The sequence below is a fragment of the Canis lupus genome, chromosome X (genome assembly GCF_003254725.2).
Source record: "Canis lupus dingo isolate Sandy chromosome X, ASM325472v2, whole genome shotgun sequence".
In the NCBI taxonomy this organism is placed as follows: Eukaryota; Metazoa; Chordata; class Mammalia; order Carnivora; family Canidae; genus Canis; species Canis lupus.
The window spans coordinates 1,926,414-1,946,466 of record NC_064281.1 but is presented as its reverse complement, the minus strand read 5'-3'; the positions used below and the strand labels follow the sequence as shown (position 1 = coordinate 1,946,466).

The following is a 20,053-nucleotide window of genomic DNA, read 5'->3' as shown; positions in this document are numbered from 1 at the left end:
TAATATATAATACATATCTAATATATTTGTAAAGTGTAGTCTAAAGGCAGTTGAACATGTCTTTTAGAATATATATGTTAGAATTCATGAAAAATATATTAAAATATATTGATATGTATTAAAGAATGTCACAATATAGTATATAATATATATCTCACATTATATATGTAGCTATAAAGTCTAAAGGCAGCTGAACATGTCTTTTAGAATATATATTAGGATTTATAATAAAACTTATTAAAATATATATAATAAAATGTTAGAATATATTACAGAATGTTATAGTATAATATAGACTATATTTATCTAATACTTTAATTATGTGTAAGTTGTAAAGTCTGTGAAGGCAGGTGAACATGTCTTTTAGAATATACAGAATAAAATGTATTAGAATATATATTCTGGAATATATTACAATATAACATATATATTATATAAAATATGTATCAATTGTAAAATAAAATGTATTAAAATATATATTCCGGAATATATTACAATATAACACATATATTATATAAAATATGTATCAATTATAAAATAAAATGTATTAGAATATACTGGAATATATTACAATATAACATATATATTATATAAAATATGTATCAATTGTAAAGCTTGCACAGGTAACAGTATACTTTTCAGTTTTAACTCAGCATCTATACACTCACATGTACACACATAGATACATGTATGTGTATATAGATTTTGTATATATAATATATAGCATATATGTTATATTTTTGGATATACAATGTTTTGTATATATATTTGCATATACGCTTGTACATACGTATGTGTGTGTGGATGTATTTGTTCGTACAACATACGCACACACTCGTACGCCTGCATATATACAAGTACACCCACTCGCCTTCCAGCTGAACCAGGCACATCCATTCCCGCGGACCTTCTCGGACCACAACTTGTGTGTCTCTTGCCTCCATCGACACCTGCACCGGTCACGGTGCTGACCTCATGGTTCCCTCTGGGGCGACGCAGACCCTCTTCTTTCCCCATCGCAGAGCTCAGTGCATCGTGCCCGCCGCGCCACCCGTGATGCCACAGCCTGACGGCGGCAATGCCCCTATAACGTCTGCCTGACACGGACTCTTCAGTTCTGTCTTCCGAGTCATAGGCTGTGGTTCCTGAGGAATGTTTATGATCCTTCCAGATGAAAGCTGCTTTGTACGGCCAGGTTGCGACACCTGTAGGTATGTGGTCAGTCTCAGGGGTGGGGGAGGAAGGCGTCAGTCCCGTCAGCTCTGCAACCCGGAGTTTAATGCTGACTTTCTCTGTAACCCTTCTCTGCCTGGGTGCAATGGCAAGGGGGAAGCACGTCCCTACTTGACCTCGGCTTGACCAACAGCGAGAGTTACCTAGTCGCATCAGGTGGTAAGGGAGCCGTGGACATACCCCGGGGCGGGGGGGGGGGACCATCCTGGGTCGTCCCCCTTCCAACGTGGCTCAGCAGGACAGGGCCACACAGGGCCTGGTGGCCAGAGCGCCTCCTTGTTCCAGCGCGGAGCACGGGGCCTGCTCAGGGCACGCATTTTTTGCATTCCAGCTCAGGATTTGGCAACAAGCAAAGACTGCAGGCCTAATGCCCGGGAACATGCCACCCACCGTGAGCACAGGCGCGTGGGCCCAAGCTGACAGCCCAGAGGCCCCAGGACAGCACCCAGAGCCCCCTTCCCGGTTCCTGTGGCCCCCTCCCCGTTGGTCGAGTCAGGCACACACGCCTGCTGTCTGCAATCACACACTTCAGCTGTGATTTTGAGGCGGTGTAGCCTCCTGGGCAGGCCGCTCCCTCGCCAACCCCAGGACTCAGGGGCAGGACACCCTCTCCAAGGGCTGAGTCCCTGAGCCGCCTCTGAAGGAGGAGGGAGGCGACGTGGGAGGCCATGTGTCCTCCAGCAGCTCAAAGTGTGGTCCCCGGGCCAGCAGCTGGGAACGGCCAACCCTTTGCAGCCTGCATGTCCACCGGATGCCTGGGGACAGGGTGGCCCGATAACACTCGGGACGTCCAGTTACATTCCAATGTCAGATACGCATTGGTCATCTCTGGTGTGAGTACACCCGACCGACACGGGCTGGGGCGTGCTTACACGGCGGGAGTGGCTGGAATTCGAATGCATCTGGGGCGTCCTGAGTTTCTCATCCAAACTGGGTGTGTGTGTCGGAAAACGGTGGCCCACCGAGCTGCGCGCGCTGCGTTTCGGGGAGGGGGCCGTGGTCCTGCATCTTAAACCTGCGTCTGCTTGTCTTTGGTTGGAAGCATGAGCGTTTGGGGAAACTCGTGGACTCCGAGCAAGGTGCGCAGCACGCTGGAGGGGTCGCCCTGGATCAGGGGTGTTTGGGAAGCCTCAGGGATCCAGCGGGAGGGGTGCCCGTGCGCCCCTCCCCAAATGGCATGTTGGCATCATCGTGCCCCCTGCGCGCGCACCGCAGAGACCAGGAAGGTGACCCCGCCCGGGGTTTTGTTGGCTACACCCGGCTGCCGGGCCCGTGCGCATTTCGCTCCCGGTTCACTGGATGTTTTTCTTTCTTTCTTTCTTTTTTTTTTGGACTTTACTTTAGTTGCAGCCACGCCCTCCTGGTGGCCAGAGCGCCCCGCCTCCCGGCCTCCAGGGCGGGGGCGCGGAGAGCGCGGAGTCCAGCCTGGCTGGGCGGGGACCCCCTCCCTCCGCGGGGCGCCCCTGGAGCGCGCGGGGGGGCGCGGCCGCCTCCTCCACGCCGCCCTCCGGGATCCGGGGGCGGAGCGCGCGGGTGTGTGTGGGGGGGCCGGCGACTCCCGGGTCGGCGGGCGGGAGAGCGCACGGCCCCGCCCCGGCCGCGTCCGCCCGGGTCCCCAGCAGCGCGCACGCAGCGGCGGCGGCCGGGGGATGAACGCCCCAGCCTGCCCGGGCCGCGCCCCCGCGCCCGCCCCTGCCCCCGCCCAGCGCGCCCCCGGGCCCGCCCCCCGAGGCCGCGGGCGACTCCCACCGGCTGCAGCGGCTGCACCGAGCGCCGCCCCGCGCCCCGCCATTGTCCCCGCCGCTCCGACAGTCGCGCCGGGCCGCGGGGGGCGCGCATGGGTGGGCGCCGCTGATGCCGCCGCCGCCGCGCCGCCCTCCGAGGCTGCGTCCCGGGAAGCCCGGCCCCGCGCGCCCCCCGGGCTGGAGCGCGCCCCCATGGAGGCGCCCGGGCTGGCCAAGGCGGCCGCGCCGGGCCCCGCGCCCCCGGAGCGCGCAGCCGAGGCCCCCGACGGCGCGCCCTTGCCCTGCCCGAGCCCCGAGGCGCCCTCGCCGGAGCCGCCCGCCTACCGCCTGCAGGACTTCGACACGCTGGCCACCGTGGGTGAGTGGGGCGCGCGGGGCGCGGGCCGCAGGGGCGCAGCGGCAGACAAAGGGCCGCCTGCCCGCGCGGGGCCCGGCCGCTCCGGGGGACCCCCAAGGGCCGGGCTGCGCCCCCGCACCTTGGGGACTCCGCTGCGCGCACGCTCACCCCCCTCCCCAGCCCCCGACACCCTCCCCAACGCCCGTCGCCCCTGGAGTCTCCTGGGGTGCAAATGCCCTGCGCCCCCCGCCCTGTCTGTGCTCTCTGTGCGCCCCAGACGCGCTCCAACTTCCAGGGGGTGGGGGACCACCTCGTACTGGGGACCCGCCCTGCCCGCCCTGGGGGCCCCTAGAGGCACCTGCCCTGCTCCTCCTGCCCACCCTCCCCGTGCGCTCCCGGACACTGCAGACCTCACCCCGCGCTTGGCGAGGCAGGTGTCCCGGGGCGTCCCCTGGGGGGGCGCACGGACGGGGGGGGGGGCAGCGTTCCCCATACAGCACCCATCTCCCAACACCCTGCGGGCTGCTCCTCCCGGGCGTCTGAAAGTTGGCATTTTTTAAAAAAAATCACACACTGCTTTCCTTTTGTCCTCCGCTTTCGAAGCTGCTCACGCTGGGACATCTGCGATCGTAGTGTCCGGCCCCCCCCTGCCCCCTGCCTGCACCCTCCACCCTGAATCCCCCCAAAGCCGCACCCCAGGTGGGCGCCCAGTTCCGAATGTGGGCACAACCTGCGGTGGCTTCTCAGCAGCTCTTTGTTGCTAACCCGGTTTGGGACGGACGGGATTTTGGGGCCAGAAACACACATGGGGAAGGGGACCCGCTGCACAGCCCGGAGGGGCAGGGCAGGGCAGGGCTGTCCCTGGGGAGAGGGGGCTTTCCCGGTCCCCCGGCCCCCTCTTTTGCAAAGGAGGAAGCTGGGCAGGGCAGCAGGAAGCCGGGCTCACGGTCACGGCCTAGGGTTTACTCAGACCCCAGGCGCAGCCGGGCGGCCCGGTAACCAACCCCCAGTGCACAGGGACACTTCTCTTTTTCAGGGGGGTGTGCCTGCAGGGGTGCAGCTGGCTGGGGGCGGGTCTGCAGGAGACCTCACTGGGGAAGACGAGGGGCGGGGGCACCTCTGTGCCTCTGTGGGCTTCTCTGTTTCTGTTTCCCTGTCACCCTCCTCCTCCTGCTGTGTCCCTGTCTCTGTGTCTGTCTGCCTACAACCCCCCCCCCCCTACGCGGGGCTCCCTGAAAAGCTGGCTTTGCTCCACAGGACGGCAGGGTGGGACACAAACCCAGCCCGAGCGGTGGCCCCAGGACGAGGTGGAAACACCAGCAGCGAACAATGGAAAGTTGGTGCAGGACCCGCCGTCCCTTGGCACGCAGCACCGCCGATTGTATTTGTCTTGGGCACACACACGGGTGTATCGTCGGGTGTATTGTCGTAGGTGCCGGGGCGGGGGGCCAGGTGGCCAGAGCGGTGGGGGCAGGCAGGTGGGAGGCGCCACCACCTATTCTGGTTCTGCAGTCACGTGGGGCCCCCCTGTGGGCGCTGCCCCGGGGGGCACGGGCAGGCCAGCCAGTCAGTCATCTTGTCCTTAAAAATAGAATGTCGCCGCCCCTGGGAGCCGAGAGGGGCCCGCGGGGGAGGGCGAGTCCTTCCTTCCACGTGTCATTCCTCTCCCTTGATGAAGAGGATGCTGCTTGTGCAAGGAGAACTTCCTGTGGGCTTCCAGGGTGTGAAGGGAGGGCCGGAGCGCGCAGGTTCACCTGCTTGGACCTGCAGGTTGCAGGTGTGTGTGTGTGTGTGAGAGAGAGAGGGACATAGACCCAGGTGCATGTGCGTGCACGTGTGTGTGTGCACGGCTCTGCAGCTCTGACGATATTTTCTTTTTTTTTAGTATTTTATTTATTTATTCATGAGAGACACACAGAGAGAGAGAGAGAGAGGCAGAGACACAGGCAGAGGGAGAAGCAGGCTCCATGCAGGGAGCCCGATGCAGGACTCAATCCCGAGACCCCAAGATGCTCACCCACGGAGCCACCCAGGCACCCCTCTGGTGACCTTTTCCGCCGTATTTTATCCCAGCCTTTTCTTCAATACTGATCCAAGTTTACCACAAGCAGTTAGCCCGGGAGACTAATCCGTCTCCCGAGCCGTTCCTGCCCCGTGTCTGACCCACGGGGTCCCCCCCCCCTTGCTCCCGGGGGTCCGGATGCTTTTTTCCTGAAGGATCTGAGGCAGCAGGACATGGCCGGCTCCAAGACCACGCTGCTCACACGTGTGCATTTACATTTCACCCGCGTGCGTGCGCTTGCGACACTTGTCCGTTCGTCACCCATGCGTGCGCTCCTGTGCCTTTCACCCCACACTTCCACCTGGACGCTGGGCAGGACTGCCGAGTCCCGCTGGCGCCCGCCCCGAGGCCGATGCGGTTGTGCAGGTGGGACGCAGCAGGTGCACACGCAGGCTCGGGCCTGCTGACCCGGCTGCACGGTGCCTGGCGACTCCACGGGGACCGGGAGGCCCAGGTCCTAGGCGGGGAGCGGGGTCGGGTGGTCTCGGTGGCCCCCCTGCGCCAGGGCGTTCGTGGATGGGGAAGGAATCCCGGCCGGCCTGGCTGCAACGACAGGTGAAGGCCCCTCTCAGAGCAGGGAAGCGACTTCGGGGCGGCGCGTCTTGGTTAAGGATCATTTCCTGGCTCGGGAGCCGTGGGCTGGGAGCCGCAGGAGATGGTTCGCAACCCGCTTCTCTGCGTTTCGGGTTCCTGGGGCGGCGCTTGGGTCCGTCTGCTGATGACCGACAAGACGCTGTTAAAGGTTCTAATAATATGTTCTGAAATCATTATGGGTGCGTTAGGGATCCCGGAATCCATGCCTCGCGTGCCTCCGTGGTGACCTGCTCCCCCGTCTGCACAGTCGTCCTCCTGACGCCGCACAGGCCGCGTCCATTGCTCCCCGATTTGGGCCACCCCGTGCTTGGAGCTTGTGCGTGTGTGCCTGGGCGCCCTGCTGTGCAGCGTCACCGTGTGCATTGATCTGGCGGCGGACGCCCCCTCATCGAGGACAGAACGACGTCCGTCCGCTCAGGCTAGTGGCCTATGCTTGACACCAGTCAGGTATCGACCGTCGTGCGTCACGCGGTCGTATTTCCTCAGGATCGAGGAGCCCTTTCTTAACCAGTAACTGGTCATATAGACGGTTCCTTCTGAAATACTTAGTATTTGCAGTTTCCTCCGTACCTACGGGATTTTCTGCTGAGGTCCTCATCCCCCCAAATCGGCCCGATTTCACTCCATCTGACCCGGGCTCTTATTTATCCTCAAATATCCGCCTCCAGAAGGAGTGGAATCGGACTCACTGTCCTCGGGCTGTGCCCATAAATGAACGGCGCTCTGCGCCGTGTAGACATAAGCAATGGAAGCAAGTGGTTCCTTCCCAATGCACAGGAACTTGAGATCACCCTTCGATCCGGTCCGCCCTTCACGGGCTCGGAACCTGCAAACGCACGGGAGCAGTGGTTTCTGTTCGACGGCCTTCCAGGAGCTTCAGAAATCAGATGGAATTTGGGGGGAAAAAAGCGTATTCCCGAGTGCAGACGTCCTGCACATTGTTCATTTTTTAGAAAATTCATGTCCAAGGAAGCAAACGGCTTTTCAGTGAGGCCCTCCAGCTGCAAGTCGTTCCTTCAGAAAGTTGTGCGACCACCGCCTCCATCGACTTCCAAAACGTCCTCGTCGTGGCCCAGAGGAGGCCCCGTCCCCACGAGCGGTCACCCCGCATCCCCCATCCGCAGCCCCCGGTGACCCGGAATGTGCTTCGTGTCTTCACGGGGTTACCGGTTCTGTGTGCTGCATCCCCACGAGGGCTGCTTCCTTCTCTCTGGCCATCTCCAAGGGCGTGAGGGTCCAATGGGAAGGGAAAAATGAGGAGATGCAGAGCCCACATTTCCTTGCTCAAGGGGTTGGAGAAAAAAGGGCATGGGGAAGACCAGATGGGGGCAAAGCGGGAATAAAAAATAGGCAAGAGGCGGGAGCCCGTGATGAGCCAACACATGCACACGTCCGCCAGTGTCCTGGGGGTAGAGTCCCTCCCACCCCAACTCATGTCCTCCCTCTCAGAACTGCAGATGGGACCCGATTTGGAAATAGACTCTTTGGAGAGGCAATTAGTTAAGGGTTGAGGTCAAGTCCATTGCATAGGATGAGCTTCAACCCAAGGACAGGGGTAAGGATGGAGGCAGAGGCGGGAGGGACGTGGGCACCAGCTCAGGGATGCCTGCAGCCCCGGACGCCGGAAGAGGCAGGAGGGACCCTCCCCGGAGCCTCCGGAGGGAGCGAGTCTCTGCCTGAACCTACGTCCGGTGGGACCAGCCCACCTGCATCTCGGACATCTGGTCTCCAGAAGCGGGAGGGCATCGTTTGAAGCCCCCACGGGGTGGCAGCCCTACTGCGGGCGACCTGATCCTACAGAGAGCACGCAGCTGGGGTTAACCCAGGAGGGCCAAGGGTTCACGGGCATCCGTGGCCTCCCGCTCGAGGATGGGACACAGCCCCAACTTGCTCTTCTGCTGCCTGTGCTTCTGCTCCCTCGCACCCATCCGCTTCCTGCACAGGGAGCAGCCGGGCGAGGCCTGCACCCCGGGTCTGCGTCACCTTGGCGCTCTCTTTGGCAAATCCAGGATGGACCAAGGGCCACCATGTTGAATCAGGCTCGACGTTGGGCTGCCGTGACACAGCGCCGCGGACGGGGTGGCTCGTACACAAGAGTTTCACAGCTCTGGGGTTCAGGGTGTGGGGTCAGGACGCCAGCAGGGATGGGTTCTGATGAGCGCTCTCCCTGGTTGGTAGGGGGCCGCCGTCCTGCTGTGTGCTCCTGAGGCGGGCAGGGACGTAGGACATGCCGGGGTCACACGGGGACCCATTTCATCGCAGGGCACCCCATTGTCATGACCTCATCCTACTGACGTCCCAGAGCCCCACGTGCAAATGTCAACCCCGTTATACAGGAGCAGACGCTTCATCATATGAAACCCAGGGGGTGGGGTGGGGTGTGGGTGTAGACATCCAGTCCACGGGCATGTGCGGGTGTGACGTCCCGCTCCGGAACTCCTCCTTTGTCCCCGTGTCTGCCCAGGGCCACCCGCCTTGCCCTCCCTTGGGTCACCCACGCGGGTGAGGACAGTGTGCCGTGAGGGTGCTCCCCAGTCTGCATCCTGGGGCAGTTCCTCCACGGCTGGGGACAACCTGGGAGGCCGCTTTTGTCCTTGGAGGAAACGGGCAGGGGCGACGTGTGCCACAGACGTGTCCTGCGTGCCAGCAGCGTTGGTGGCTGGGGGCGCCGACGACGCTTCTAACCACCGTGTTCTCTCGGAGAGATTAATGTGTTACCAATTCCCTGAAAACCACCTTTGCTCTGGGAGTGACACCGTGGGGCTGGTTCCCTTTGTATTTCCCCCGAGGTTCTTCAAGCGACCACGGTGTCACAACCCTCCACGCCATTTGAAGACTCGCCTTTTCGGTTCTTTTTTTCTTCTTTTAACCCTTTGAGCCTTGATGTGTGGTGTTCATTCTTCCTTTCTGAACGTCTTTAGTTGACAGGGAGGGAGAGCAAGAGGGAGCACAAGCAGGGGGAGCGACGGGCAGAGGGAGCGGGAGAGCCCGCATGGGGCTCGATTGCAGACCCTAGGGTCATGACCTGAGCCAGAGGCAGACGCCTAATGCACGGAGCCACCCGGGTGCCAGGCACAGTAGAGGCGTGTCCCTGATTTTGCAAGGATGCCCACCCACGGGGGAGCTGGCCACGCTGTCTGGCGTCTGCTGCCATCCGTGTCCGCGCTGTGTGCACCCTGTGGGCGGCCCGGCCCTCTGCTGCCTTGTGTCCTCCTCCTCCCCCACGGTGCTCCCGCCTCTTGCCCTGGAATGAGGCGCCCCATGTGGGGCAGACACGTCTGTGGGGCTGTTCTGCAGCTGCACGTCTTTGGGCAGGTGTCCTGCCTTCCCCCAGGAGCGCGGGGCCCCGGGGACGTCGTGTGTATGTGTGTCATGCCTCCATCTGTTCTTTCCTCTCCTGTATGCAGGCCGCTTGGCGTGTCCCCATTTGGCCCCCGGAAAGCCGTTAAGTCGCCCACGTTGGGAGACCCCTGGGCCCCGGGCAGTCGGTCGGCGGTTGTCCCTGCTCACGCTGCACATCGCTGAGCAACCACTGCCCGCCACGTTGCTCTCTGGCCGCGGGACGCTCTAGGGTACTGCGCACGGGGGCTCTGCTTCTCCAGTTGACGTCCCCTTATGGGACGGTGGGTACTGCGTGCGACATGTCCAGTTGCTGGTTGGTTCCAAGGCCGTCGGAAGTCTGGGGGAGAATGGAGCAGCCTGGTGGGGGTCGGAGCAGAGGGCGTTTAGGGGCACGCTGATAGGGCCCAAGGTTGATGAGGAGAGGGCGAGCCGTGGGGACACCCTGGGCAGAGTGGCTGGTTGTCAACCCTGAGCAGCCTCAGCATCCCCTAGAGGGCTGGTGGGAACACGCACGGCCAGCCCCCACCCTGGAGACGTTCCGACTCTCCTACCTGGAGAGGGTGGTGGTGCGGAGACTCTGGATGCCTCATAAGGTTCCGGTGCAGCTGCTGCTGTGGAACGTGAGCCACACGGCAACCTCGGAGCCCACTGGACCTGTTCTGGAAGCTCTGGGAAGGTCGCCGTGGCTGGCGTAGGGCGGAGCAAGCGGAGAAACGAAGGCGCAAGAGCTGCCCTGCAGGGCCTGTGGTGTGTCCTCAGCTGGGTGCAAGCGTACGGAGGACAGATGGTGCGTTCCCTGGTGCCTCTTCTTGCGAGGACACTTGTAAGTGGTCTGTTAGATGAGGGCGCCTCCCCCATGACCTCATTTCACCTTTATTACGTCCTGAGAGGGTCATGTCCATAGACAGTCACTGGGATGTGGGCCTTCAAGGCTTGAGTGTTGAGGGGACACACACACACGTTGCGTCTATAACAGAGACTTAGACAACAGTCATGGGCGACCCCAAGGTTTGCGGGTTGCATCAACGGGAAGCTGACTCTACCATTGGGCGGCACAAGGAAGGCTCTGGATGGGGTCACGTTTGGGAGAGAAGATCACACCATCAGCTTTATCAATGCCTCGCCCTCTCACTTGCTCACACTTGACCTCCTCTACCATCTTGACCATCTTAACCATCATCGTCATCACGGTCACCATCATCATTATCACCACCGTCACCGTGATGACCGTGACCACCATCACCACCATCGCCAACCCCATCATCATCGTCGTCATCACCACCTTTGTCACGGCCTTCTGTTCAGCACTTGCCCATGTCTTACCACTTTCTACCGTCTTCATCACCAGCACCGGCATCATCATCATGGCCGCCATGACCACCATGGCCATAGTCACGAATCCCATCATCATGATCCTCGTCACCACCTTCATCACTACTCCCTGTTCCACATCCTTCCGGTTCCTCCCATCTGGCTCACCAACCCCAGCTCACCACCACCACCACCACCACACCCTTCATCAGCACCTTCCCTTCAACACCCCCACCCACATCCTACCGCTTATCTACTATCTTTGGCATTCTTTCTACCGTCACCATCACTTCTGACGCCCGTGACACTTTTTCATTGAAATTCACGTAATATAAAATCATTATTTGATTTTTTTAAAAAAGATTTTTATTTATTTATTCGTGAGACACACACAGAGAGAGAGGCAGAGACACAGGCAGAGGGAGAAGCGGGCTCCCCTGCGGGGACCCCGATGTGGGACTCCATCCCAGGACCCCAAAGTCATGGCTTCAGCTGAAGGCAGAAGCTCAACCGCTGAGCCACCCAGGTGCCCCCGTAAAATTTGTTTTACGGTGAACCGTTCAGGGGCATTTAGCACATCCACCATATGCGACCATCCCTTCTATCCAACACTTGCATCAGCCCCCAAAGAATGCCCTGGACCCGTTAAGCAATCACCCGCTGCTCCCCTTTCCCTTTGCCCTTGGCAACCACCCATCTATACTCTCTCTCTATGGATTTGCCCCTTCTGGACATTTCCTATAAGTGGGATCCTACAGTACAGGGCCTTTTTTTCAACTGGTTTCTTCGTCCGGGATGGTGTTTTGAGTTTCATCCGTAGGGTAAGTATGTGTCAGGACTTCATTCTTTTTTATGACCAGTATGTCATGGAATGGATGAGGCTACACTGGGTGTAGCCTGTTCTGTGGGTTTGCTCGGAGAAACAAAGTACCAGAGATGAGGCGGCTTCAACAGTAGACATTTATTGTCTCCCACTCCTGGAGGCTGGAAGTTCAAGATCCAGGCGTGGCCAGGGCTGGTTCCTCCTGACGCCTCTCTGCTTGGTGTGGAGACACCATCTTCTCCCTGTGTCGTCCCACGGTCTTCCCTCTGTGCATGACTGGGTCTTAATCTCCTCTCCGTGGGAGGACACCGGTCCTGTGGGATCAGGCCACACCCCAGTGACCTCGTTTTACCTTCACCACTTTACCTTAAGGAATCCATCTCCAGATACAGTCTGGAGGTCCTGGAGATCGGGACGTCAACGTTATTTTCTGTGAGGGAGGGACGCAGTTCAGCCCGTTACACCTGTGAGACTTTGAATGCATGGATGCTACCTCCATGCCCTGGGAGCTGCCAAGACCCAGTAGTGCCAAGACCCAGTAGGGTCACCCCAGGTGTATTTGGCTGACCAGCTTGGAGGGCCGAAAGCAGGATCCTTTTATGACCAAGGACAGAAGACTATGGTACTAGTGTAAGGACCACCTCTGCTCATCCTGGCAACACCTCCACCTGCCTTCCTCCTGTGCATCACCACCCACCAACCACCCTTTCTTTCTCTCCGCTCATTTGTAACCGTCACCTGCAGGTGTCAGGACTCGCATTTAAGTGGTGCCCAGCAGAGTGCAACTGCTCTCAAGGTTCTTCGTTCACTCAAGTAGCACCTTTCACCAAACTGTGCGTGGGACGGGGGTATTCTTTATCCCTCGAAAAGGCATAGCCCCTGCACATGGGAGCCATGGTGAGTGCAGCTCCTGGTTCTGGGATGCCGCATGTGCCGGCGGCTTTCCTGGTGCACCACGTGGATCTATCGCCTTCATGCTCCACCGAGAAGGGCGACCCTCCATCCCATCTGCTGTGATGTCTGTGTGACGTAGTGTATGTGCATCCTGGTCCCTCTGTGTCTTGGGAAGTCACCTCCGGTGACCATTCTGGGTGGTGGGACAGCCCCACCAACTCTCTAATGCTATTTGATTTTTTTAAAGAATATTTTTTTAAGATTTTATTTATTTATTCATGAGAGACAGAGAGAGAGGGGCAGAGACATAGGCAGAGGGAGAAGCCGGCTCCATGCAGGGAGCCCGATGTGAGACTCAATCCCGGGTCTCCAGGATCCCGCGCTGGGCTGAAGGCGGCTCTAAAACCGCTAAGCCACCCAGGCTGCCCCAGAATATTTTCATTGTACTGATAACCACGTAGAATTCACCATTGTAACCAATTGAGTGGCATTAAGTAACTCATACTGTTGTGCGACCATCATCACCGCCCACTTCTAACACTTTCCTGTGACCCCAAACCGAAACCCAACACCCATTTAGAAGTCACTAAACAAGGCAAGTGTCCTCTGATCTTTTTTCTGTCCCTATGTCTCACCCCTGTTTCATGACCCGCCTTTCTTATCCTTCCAGGGGGACGGGGCTCTGAGCATTTAAGAACCAACATGGTGCATGGGGTTGGGGCTCAGGTTCCTGGCTTGAGTGATTGGGACAGAAGCCCTGCTCTGGTCTCCGGGTTCACTAAATGAGGCATAGTTCCAAGGTGCGTGTGGTCCTGGCTCCACAACCCTGCATTTCCCCACACAGTCCTTGAGGAGGGGTCAGCGAAAGGCTGAGACGCCCCCAGTGGTGGAGGTGGTCCTTCACCGGGATGTGCTTCTCCATAGCGCTTGGCAGGTGTGTGTTGTGTTTTATTCCGGCCTTTGGGGAGAGTGGAGAGCGTCAGCCTTGAGCACTTGTGTCTGCTGTCCTTTGTGCATCAACCAGGAAGTAAGCATGTCTCGCCACAGCCGGCATCGCCCTCATCGTCCTCACCATCACCATCACCATCACCATCACCATCACCATCACCATCACCATCATGACCATCAGTTCCCAGGCATCATGCAGGCTCATCATTTCAGGGACGGGTGGTGGTGTTATTTGCTTAGATTTGGAGTTTATTCCGTTTCGTAGACCTGAACTTTACTGGGTGTGCATGTCTTGAGGCTGCTGAGCATCTTCCCCTCCCACCCCAGTCCTGAACCTGTGCTAGCTCCTGAGTTAGGGAATCAGGGTGCAGGGCAGGGTCCCCGAGGGAGCCCACTGCGAGGTCACCTTTCCTTGTTCTCCTGCTATGATCTCTCTCATGGACTTTCTCCCCATCTTGGTCTCCTACGGCTGCTCTAACACATCACCCCTCACTTAGTGGCTTAAAACAACACGCATTTTTAAAGCCCCACGACTCTGCAGGTTAGGAGCATGAAGGTGGGTGTTGATGGGTTAATAAGAAGGGTTAGGAGGGCTGCGTTCCCTTTTGGAGGCTCCAAGGGAGAGTCTTTCCTTGAATCTTCTAGATGCTGCCGGCCCTCTATGACTTAGGATGCCTTCACCCATCTTCTAGGACAGCAGTTGGGTCAGATCCTTCTCATGAGGCCATGTCTCTGGTTTTTTCTCCCCAAGCTCTCTCTTAACACTTGGAAGGACCCATGTACATCACCAAGGATCATCTCCTTATTTCAAGTCAAGTACTTAGCATCTGTAATTAGCACCTGGAAACTCAATTTCCCCTTTGCCATGTACATTAACGTCCTCACATGGTCTGGGGATTGGGATGTTGACGCCTTTGAGGAGAAGGCGTCCGTTATTCTGTCGATGGCACCTGCTCTCTGTCATGTGCTGTGCATGCCTCGCTTTAGAAGTGGCATTAAGACGGGGGTGGGATGAGGTGGGGTCGGAGCTCCAGCTTGCGTGCCCCGTGTCCTTCTCCAGCTGCGTTGACTTCCGTCAATGGACAAGGCATTAGCAGTAAAAAGCTCTTCCGTCTGGAGGACGGATACTAGCTCTGATTAGCTATGGGCATGGCTGAAAGTTGGGTGTGAGTGTGTGTGTGCATGAGAGAGACCGACACAGAGAGATGTGGGAGACAAGGGATTAAGGGAGTGAAGTGACCTGCTCACACCTGCGCCCTCCCCTGCCGGGCTGGAACCCTGTATGAGGACTTGTCGCCACGTCTCTGCGACCCGTCCGCTGTGCTGGGTGAGCAGATCCAGGTCTCCTGTTGCAAGGAGCTCCCGGGATGGGATTGCTCACAGCTGGGGTGACACAGCCTTACCTTCCGGAAGGAGGCTTGCGTCCGGCCCCGGATGCACAGCCAGACAGGCGGCCGTGACCCTCCGTCGGGGTTGCCACATGGCATCCCGGAAGCAGAGCTCGTATCCACCTGGAGGAGCGAGATAAGGAACACAGACACAGGACTGTTTGCAAGGACTCTTGAGCTTGTAGATTAACTCGATAACAGGCACTTTTTTTGTGTAGTGAACTTGGCAGCTCTTGTTTCCGAGATAGAGTGTGCAATAATAATAAAACTGACACAAGGAAACCTTCGAAGCAGGTAATTCTGGGAGCTCCTCATGGGGAGGAACTTCCGATTGTATGCCGGGCGGGCTGGACCGGATTTGCTTCACCGCCGGGGCACTCGCATAGGAGTCCAGTTGGCATTTGCAGTACCGTCGAGTAGGAGAAGACGTGGTGCGTTCCAGGGACCAGATTCCTTCCTCCTGTGGCTCAGCTGCTCCTGCTCCCCACGTGCCCTGAGGAGGCTGAGCGCAGATTCCCAGTGTGTGACCTGCCCCCAGCCCTTTGCATCCTCCATATCCCCATGGGGGAGTTTCCTATAGGCCACCTCTGGGCAATCCTTCAGGCCCCTTAGTTCAGCTCGGGCCTCCAGGGACCTTCCCGACATCTCTTTGCACTTCCCCAACCCTCTGGATGCAGACAGCCTGCCAAGGATAGACCCTGCGCATCCCGGACTCGGCTTCACTGGGCTGTTTCACATTTGACAGCGACACCAACCTTGGCTACAGTGTCTTCCGTGGTGGCTTCGATTAGCCCCAGTTGCCCCCTTGGAAATCCATACTGGTTTCCCCAGCAGGTAACGGAAGAAGGAAACCGTCCCACAGCCTCCCTGCTGACGTGCACTGGGTCCCACCACCAGGTGATCGCACCCCCTCTGCCTCCTGGTCTTGGGCAGGTGTCACGAGCAGGCAGTATGGTCATGGTCTTGAGGTGGTCGGTTTGATGAAGCAGCTCATCAAAGAGGTTCGCAGGGCAACCCCCAGAGAGGTCTTTTAAAGTGGTTGACAATTAATTTGGTGGATGATTTCATCTCGTTGGATCATTATGTTGGGAGCCACTCCACAGAACAAAGGGCTGCGCAGATGTGGGGCTGGGTGTGGCCGGGCAAGAGCTCAGGCTCTGGAGAAAGAAGCTCTTTGTAGTGCCTGAGCACCCCCACCACCCCCGGGAGCTGAATGTGGGGAGGGCCACCAGGAGCGGGCCTGGGCCTGTGCCCGGAGCGTGCACGCGGGTGGCTGTGTGTGCTCACGTTGTGGGCGTGTTGTGGGGCCGCCCCTTACAAGGATACTGAGCCAGCTGAATGCTTGGGGGTGAATCCAGAGGAGATCATTCTGCAGAGATCGGAAAAATCCAGCACGGGCATTAAGAAGGCCAACTGTCTTGAATACCCTCTTCTTGGGCGATCAATTCCGTTACCATCACACCTTAAGATAAAAAAGATAAAAAGATAAGAGCCCATAGAGAAATAAAACCAGTGGGCAGTCCGGGTGGCTCAGAGGTTTAGTGCCGCTTGCAGCCCAGGGCGTGATCCTGGAGTCCCGGGATGGAGTCCCATGTCGGGCTCCCTGCATGGAGCCTGCTTCTCCCTCTGCCTGTGTCTCTGCCTCTCTCTCTCTCTCTCATGAATAAATAAAACCTTAAACAAAAAAAAAAAGACTAAAAAATAAATAAAACCAGTAATGACGGCCTATTCCCTGGATACTCAGGCATAATGGTCATCAGCTGATGCCACTTACGAAGGCTTCTCTTTGTTCCATCCCGAAACACTTCAGTATTTTATTTCGATGACAGATTCGGGAGCATCCGTGGTGTTAATCCTGTCAAACAACCAGTGTCTGATTTGTTTGATTTTTTTTTTTTCTTTCCCTTCTGTCCATTTTCTGTTTTCCATTTCATTGATTTCTGTTTTCAGTTTCGCTCTTTGTTCTGCTTGCCTGTCTGGTATTTCTTTCCCCGACTTTTCCTTCTACAGGCTTTTGTTGAGTTTTCAGCTTCCTTGGTGGCTCTGATTTTTACATGTGTTCTTCCGTTTGGGTTTCTGTTACTTGCTCCTCTGTAGGTATACTATGTTCTTCACTGTTTTTTTTTTTTTTTTTCTTAATTGTCTTATTTTGAGCATGATTCCGGGCTGCCGCGTTGAGTGTGGCCTAGAGCTGGGGAAGAAACAATACTGAAACCTGGGGAAAACTGGGAAATGACCATCCTTTCCTGCATTCACACCACCTACGGGCCAGCCCAGTGGCACCCTGCCTCATGTTGGGAGTTCAGAATCTGCTCCGTTGTAAGATTGTGGCCTGTTGAGTCTCGTAAGTGGTGGTGCTGTCTTGTGGGCTTCACACTCCGTCTGTCCCAGCTGGTGCTCATGCAGCTCCAGCTCCCCTCATCCTCCACGCCATCCCCACCTCGATTGCTTCTTCCTTGCCCAACGAGGCCCGGAAGTGAGTGTGAAGAACACAAGGCAGCAGCCACCCGCTCCAGAAGTGCGTCGCCCCTGAATGCGCTGCCTTTCGGGACCACTGCTCTGGGTTCGAGGAGGCTTGTCTTCCTTCAAAAGGAAAAGTTGAGTCATGCTGCAACACAGATTGAGTGCAGTCCAGGTGTTGACTAGAGACAAGCACGCAGAGCTTGGGATGCTCTCGGCAGAACATCAGTGGGAAAGTTTGCAGGTGGCTGTGCGCTCTGCATTTTTTTTTTTTAAAGATTTTATGTATTTATTCATGAGAGACACAGAGAGAGGCAGAGACACAGGCAGAGGGAGAAGCAGGCTCCCTGCAAGGATGCAGGACCCTGGGATCATGCCCTGGGCCAAAGGCAGATGTTCAACCGCTGAGCCACCCAAGCATCCCTGTGGTCTGGATTCTTCCCCTCCTGTATCATCAGGTGAGGGTTCCCGACCTTCGGGAATTTGCAAACCTACTTCCTTGTTCTGTGGCGTGCTTCCCTTTTTGCCTTCACGGGCCCGTGAGATATGTGCACCCAGTAGTGAATGAAGCATACACAGGTGTGCACACACCCGTATAGAATGAAAGGACTTTTTTTGGGGGGGGGGGGGTTGGTGATTGGGTGGCAGCCCTCCTGGCGCTTGAAAACACTATGATTCTTGAGGTTTTGGCACATATTTTGAGACCTGAGCCTGACCGCCACATTGTGTGACAGGAAAGCAACCTCCCATTCGAAAGCTTTGGTGCCCAGTGTTCTTGATGAGTGAGCAGAACAGCTCGTCCCCTGATCTGCTCCCAAAGCTGGTTTGTAGATTGTTTCTCTGGAATGTCTTTGTTCTAGAAACAGCCTCACGCACCACGGTTGGGATTCCAGACGCCTTAATCCGTAGCATAGAAAAGACTCGTGACCTGTAACGAGCATCACGCGGCGATAGAAAAATGTAAAGCAGGCTTTTTATAAAATTAGCAGTTCGGCCAAGGGATCACTCAGTGGTGCAGAAAGCAGCGGTGTTGACCTTCTTTTTTTCCGGCGTTGAACTTCACTTTGCACGCGGGCGGCGGGTAGTGGTTCTTTCAGACGGGTCTGGCTTGTCATGGAGCTGCTGCCATGGGGCTGGCGTGACGATGTGGCTGAGGTAGAGAATAGGCTGGGTGGCTCCAGCAGGGGATGTAGCACACGGACCCTCTCCTCGTCTTCTCAGTTGATGTTGGGACGCCTCGTGCTTGCCACGTCTCTGGCTCACCTCTATCATGTGAAGATGAGTGATTGATTCTTACCCTCATCGAGGGACACGGGGATACTCTCACATATCTCCTTGGGGGTCCCCAGACCCCTTCCCTCCCGGAGCCTCTTGGGGGAAGACGCAGGAGCGCTGTAGTCATTTGGGAAGGAGGCTTGTGTGATGGGAACTGGATGTCCCTGGGGATGGGGACATGGTTGGAGGGAAGCTCATTTTCATCATGTTGTCCAGTGGTGCCTTCAGTCCTGGAGGAAACGTGGTGGTAACCTTAGGAACCCCAAATGGAAGCGGGAACCCTTAGGAGCCCCAAATGGAAGCCTTTCTACCAAATACAGACCCTTCATGTTTGCACAACGGTGCCACGTGCAAAATACTCCATTAACGCCTCTTGGAAGAGCCTATTGGTTGCAAGATGGGTTCCCAGAGTGCGATCATCACCGAGACCAAAGCAGCTCTCCTCCTGGGGCCCGGGGACCTACGGGGTTCCTGGAGAACCTTCTGGGGAATCCGTGGGGTCATGCCTAGGTTCATGGTACCATGAAATAGAATTTGTCATCGTCTCTCTCTCCCCCTTGCCTGGGCGTGTGGTGCTTTCCGGAGGTTCCCTGAGCCGTGACTGTATGACCCCTGACCATCAGCGGGGTGAACTTGCTCACTCTCGTGTTTTAGACATTTCTGTTTTCCTTGCTAATATGGTTACTATCTCTCCAGAGAGTGACGCCCACAAGCAAACAGGCATTGGTTACCCTCCTCCATCTGTTTCTGAAGGTCTGGCCCAAAGAAGTCTTGAGATCAGGGAGTTTGAGATCTGCTCTCCTAAACCAGAGACCCAGTCTCGGAGGATCTCGATTGAGCACCCACAGCGACGGGTTCGTGATGAGGCCTGAGCCCCCAGCGAGTCTGCGGAGAATGAAATGCCTCACTGTGCCCCAAGCACGCAGCTTGGGTGTTTGTTTTTCATCTTACTCCACCCAAGCGAAGTGGTCGCTTTGTTCAGAATTGAGTCCTACTAATTGCATTGCTCCCTTGCAAGTGTGGTTGCCCCCACCGCTACGTGGGTCTGGGTTCACTGTGCCAAGGCACGATTTAGGCTGCTCGCAAAGCGGTCATTAGCACGTCCCTTGTGCAGAGAACTGCAGGGCTGATTTGGGGGATGTAGTTTCCATTTCCAAGAAGCTTGGTCTACAAATAACTCTAAGAAAAGGTCAGGGTGTTCAGGACTGTAATCAAGGTGCCGAGGAGGAACTGGGGATCCGAGCGCAGATGTTCAATGCCGAGTTTGGGTAAACACAAGTGGGGAGGGAGCACGCAGCTCCTGGGGGCCCAGCCTGGAGCCGTCCTGAGGCTCTCGCTGTGAGAGCCCCTGGCCCCACTCACACACACAGAAACCCTCTGAGTCACCCTCTCTGCTCTCCACCTCCTTCTTACACGGGAAGAGGCCACACACCCGATGGTTATCAGCGGGTTACACTGTGCGAGGCGTCAAGAGAAGTCAAGAAGTGTGATCCCAGGAAAAGCCGATAACTCAGCCCCACCCCCACCCCCGAAACTGACTAATGCGAAAAGAGGAACACGGGAAACACTTAAAAAGAAAAAAAAAAAGTCTTAGTTTGAGTTCTGTTTTCAGAGAAGTTTGAGAAGCCACTGTTCCCATCC

The 20,053-nt window shown here is 56.7% G+C and overlaps 1 protein-coding gene across 1 annotated transcript in view; it reads left to right on the top strand.

Annotated features, from left to right (window-relative positions):
• Positions 1-3,009: 3,009 nt before the first annotated feature.
• PRKX (protein kinase X-linked) overlaps positions 3,010-20,053 on the top strand; it is a 74,024-nt gene continuing 56,980 nt past the window's right edge. The window contains exon 1 of the mRNA XM_025435735.3: positions 3,010-3,336. Within this exon, the coding sequence (XP_025291520.1) occupies positions 3,171-3,336 (166 nt within the window). The 5' untranslated portion in view covers positions 3,010-3,170. The remainder of the gene's footprint in view (positions 3,337-20,053) is intronic.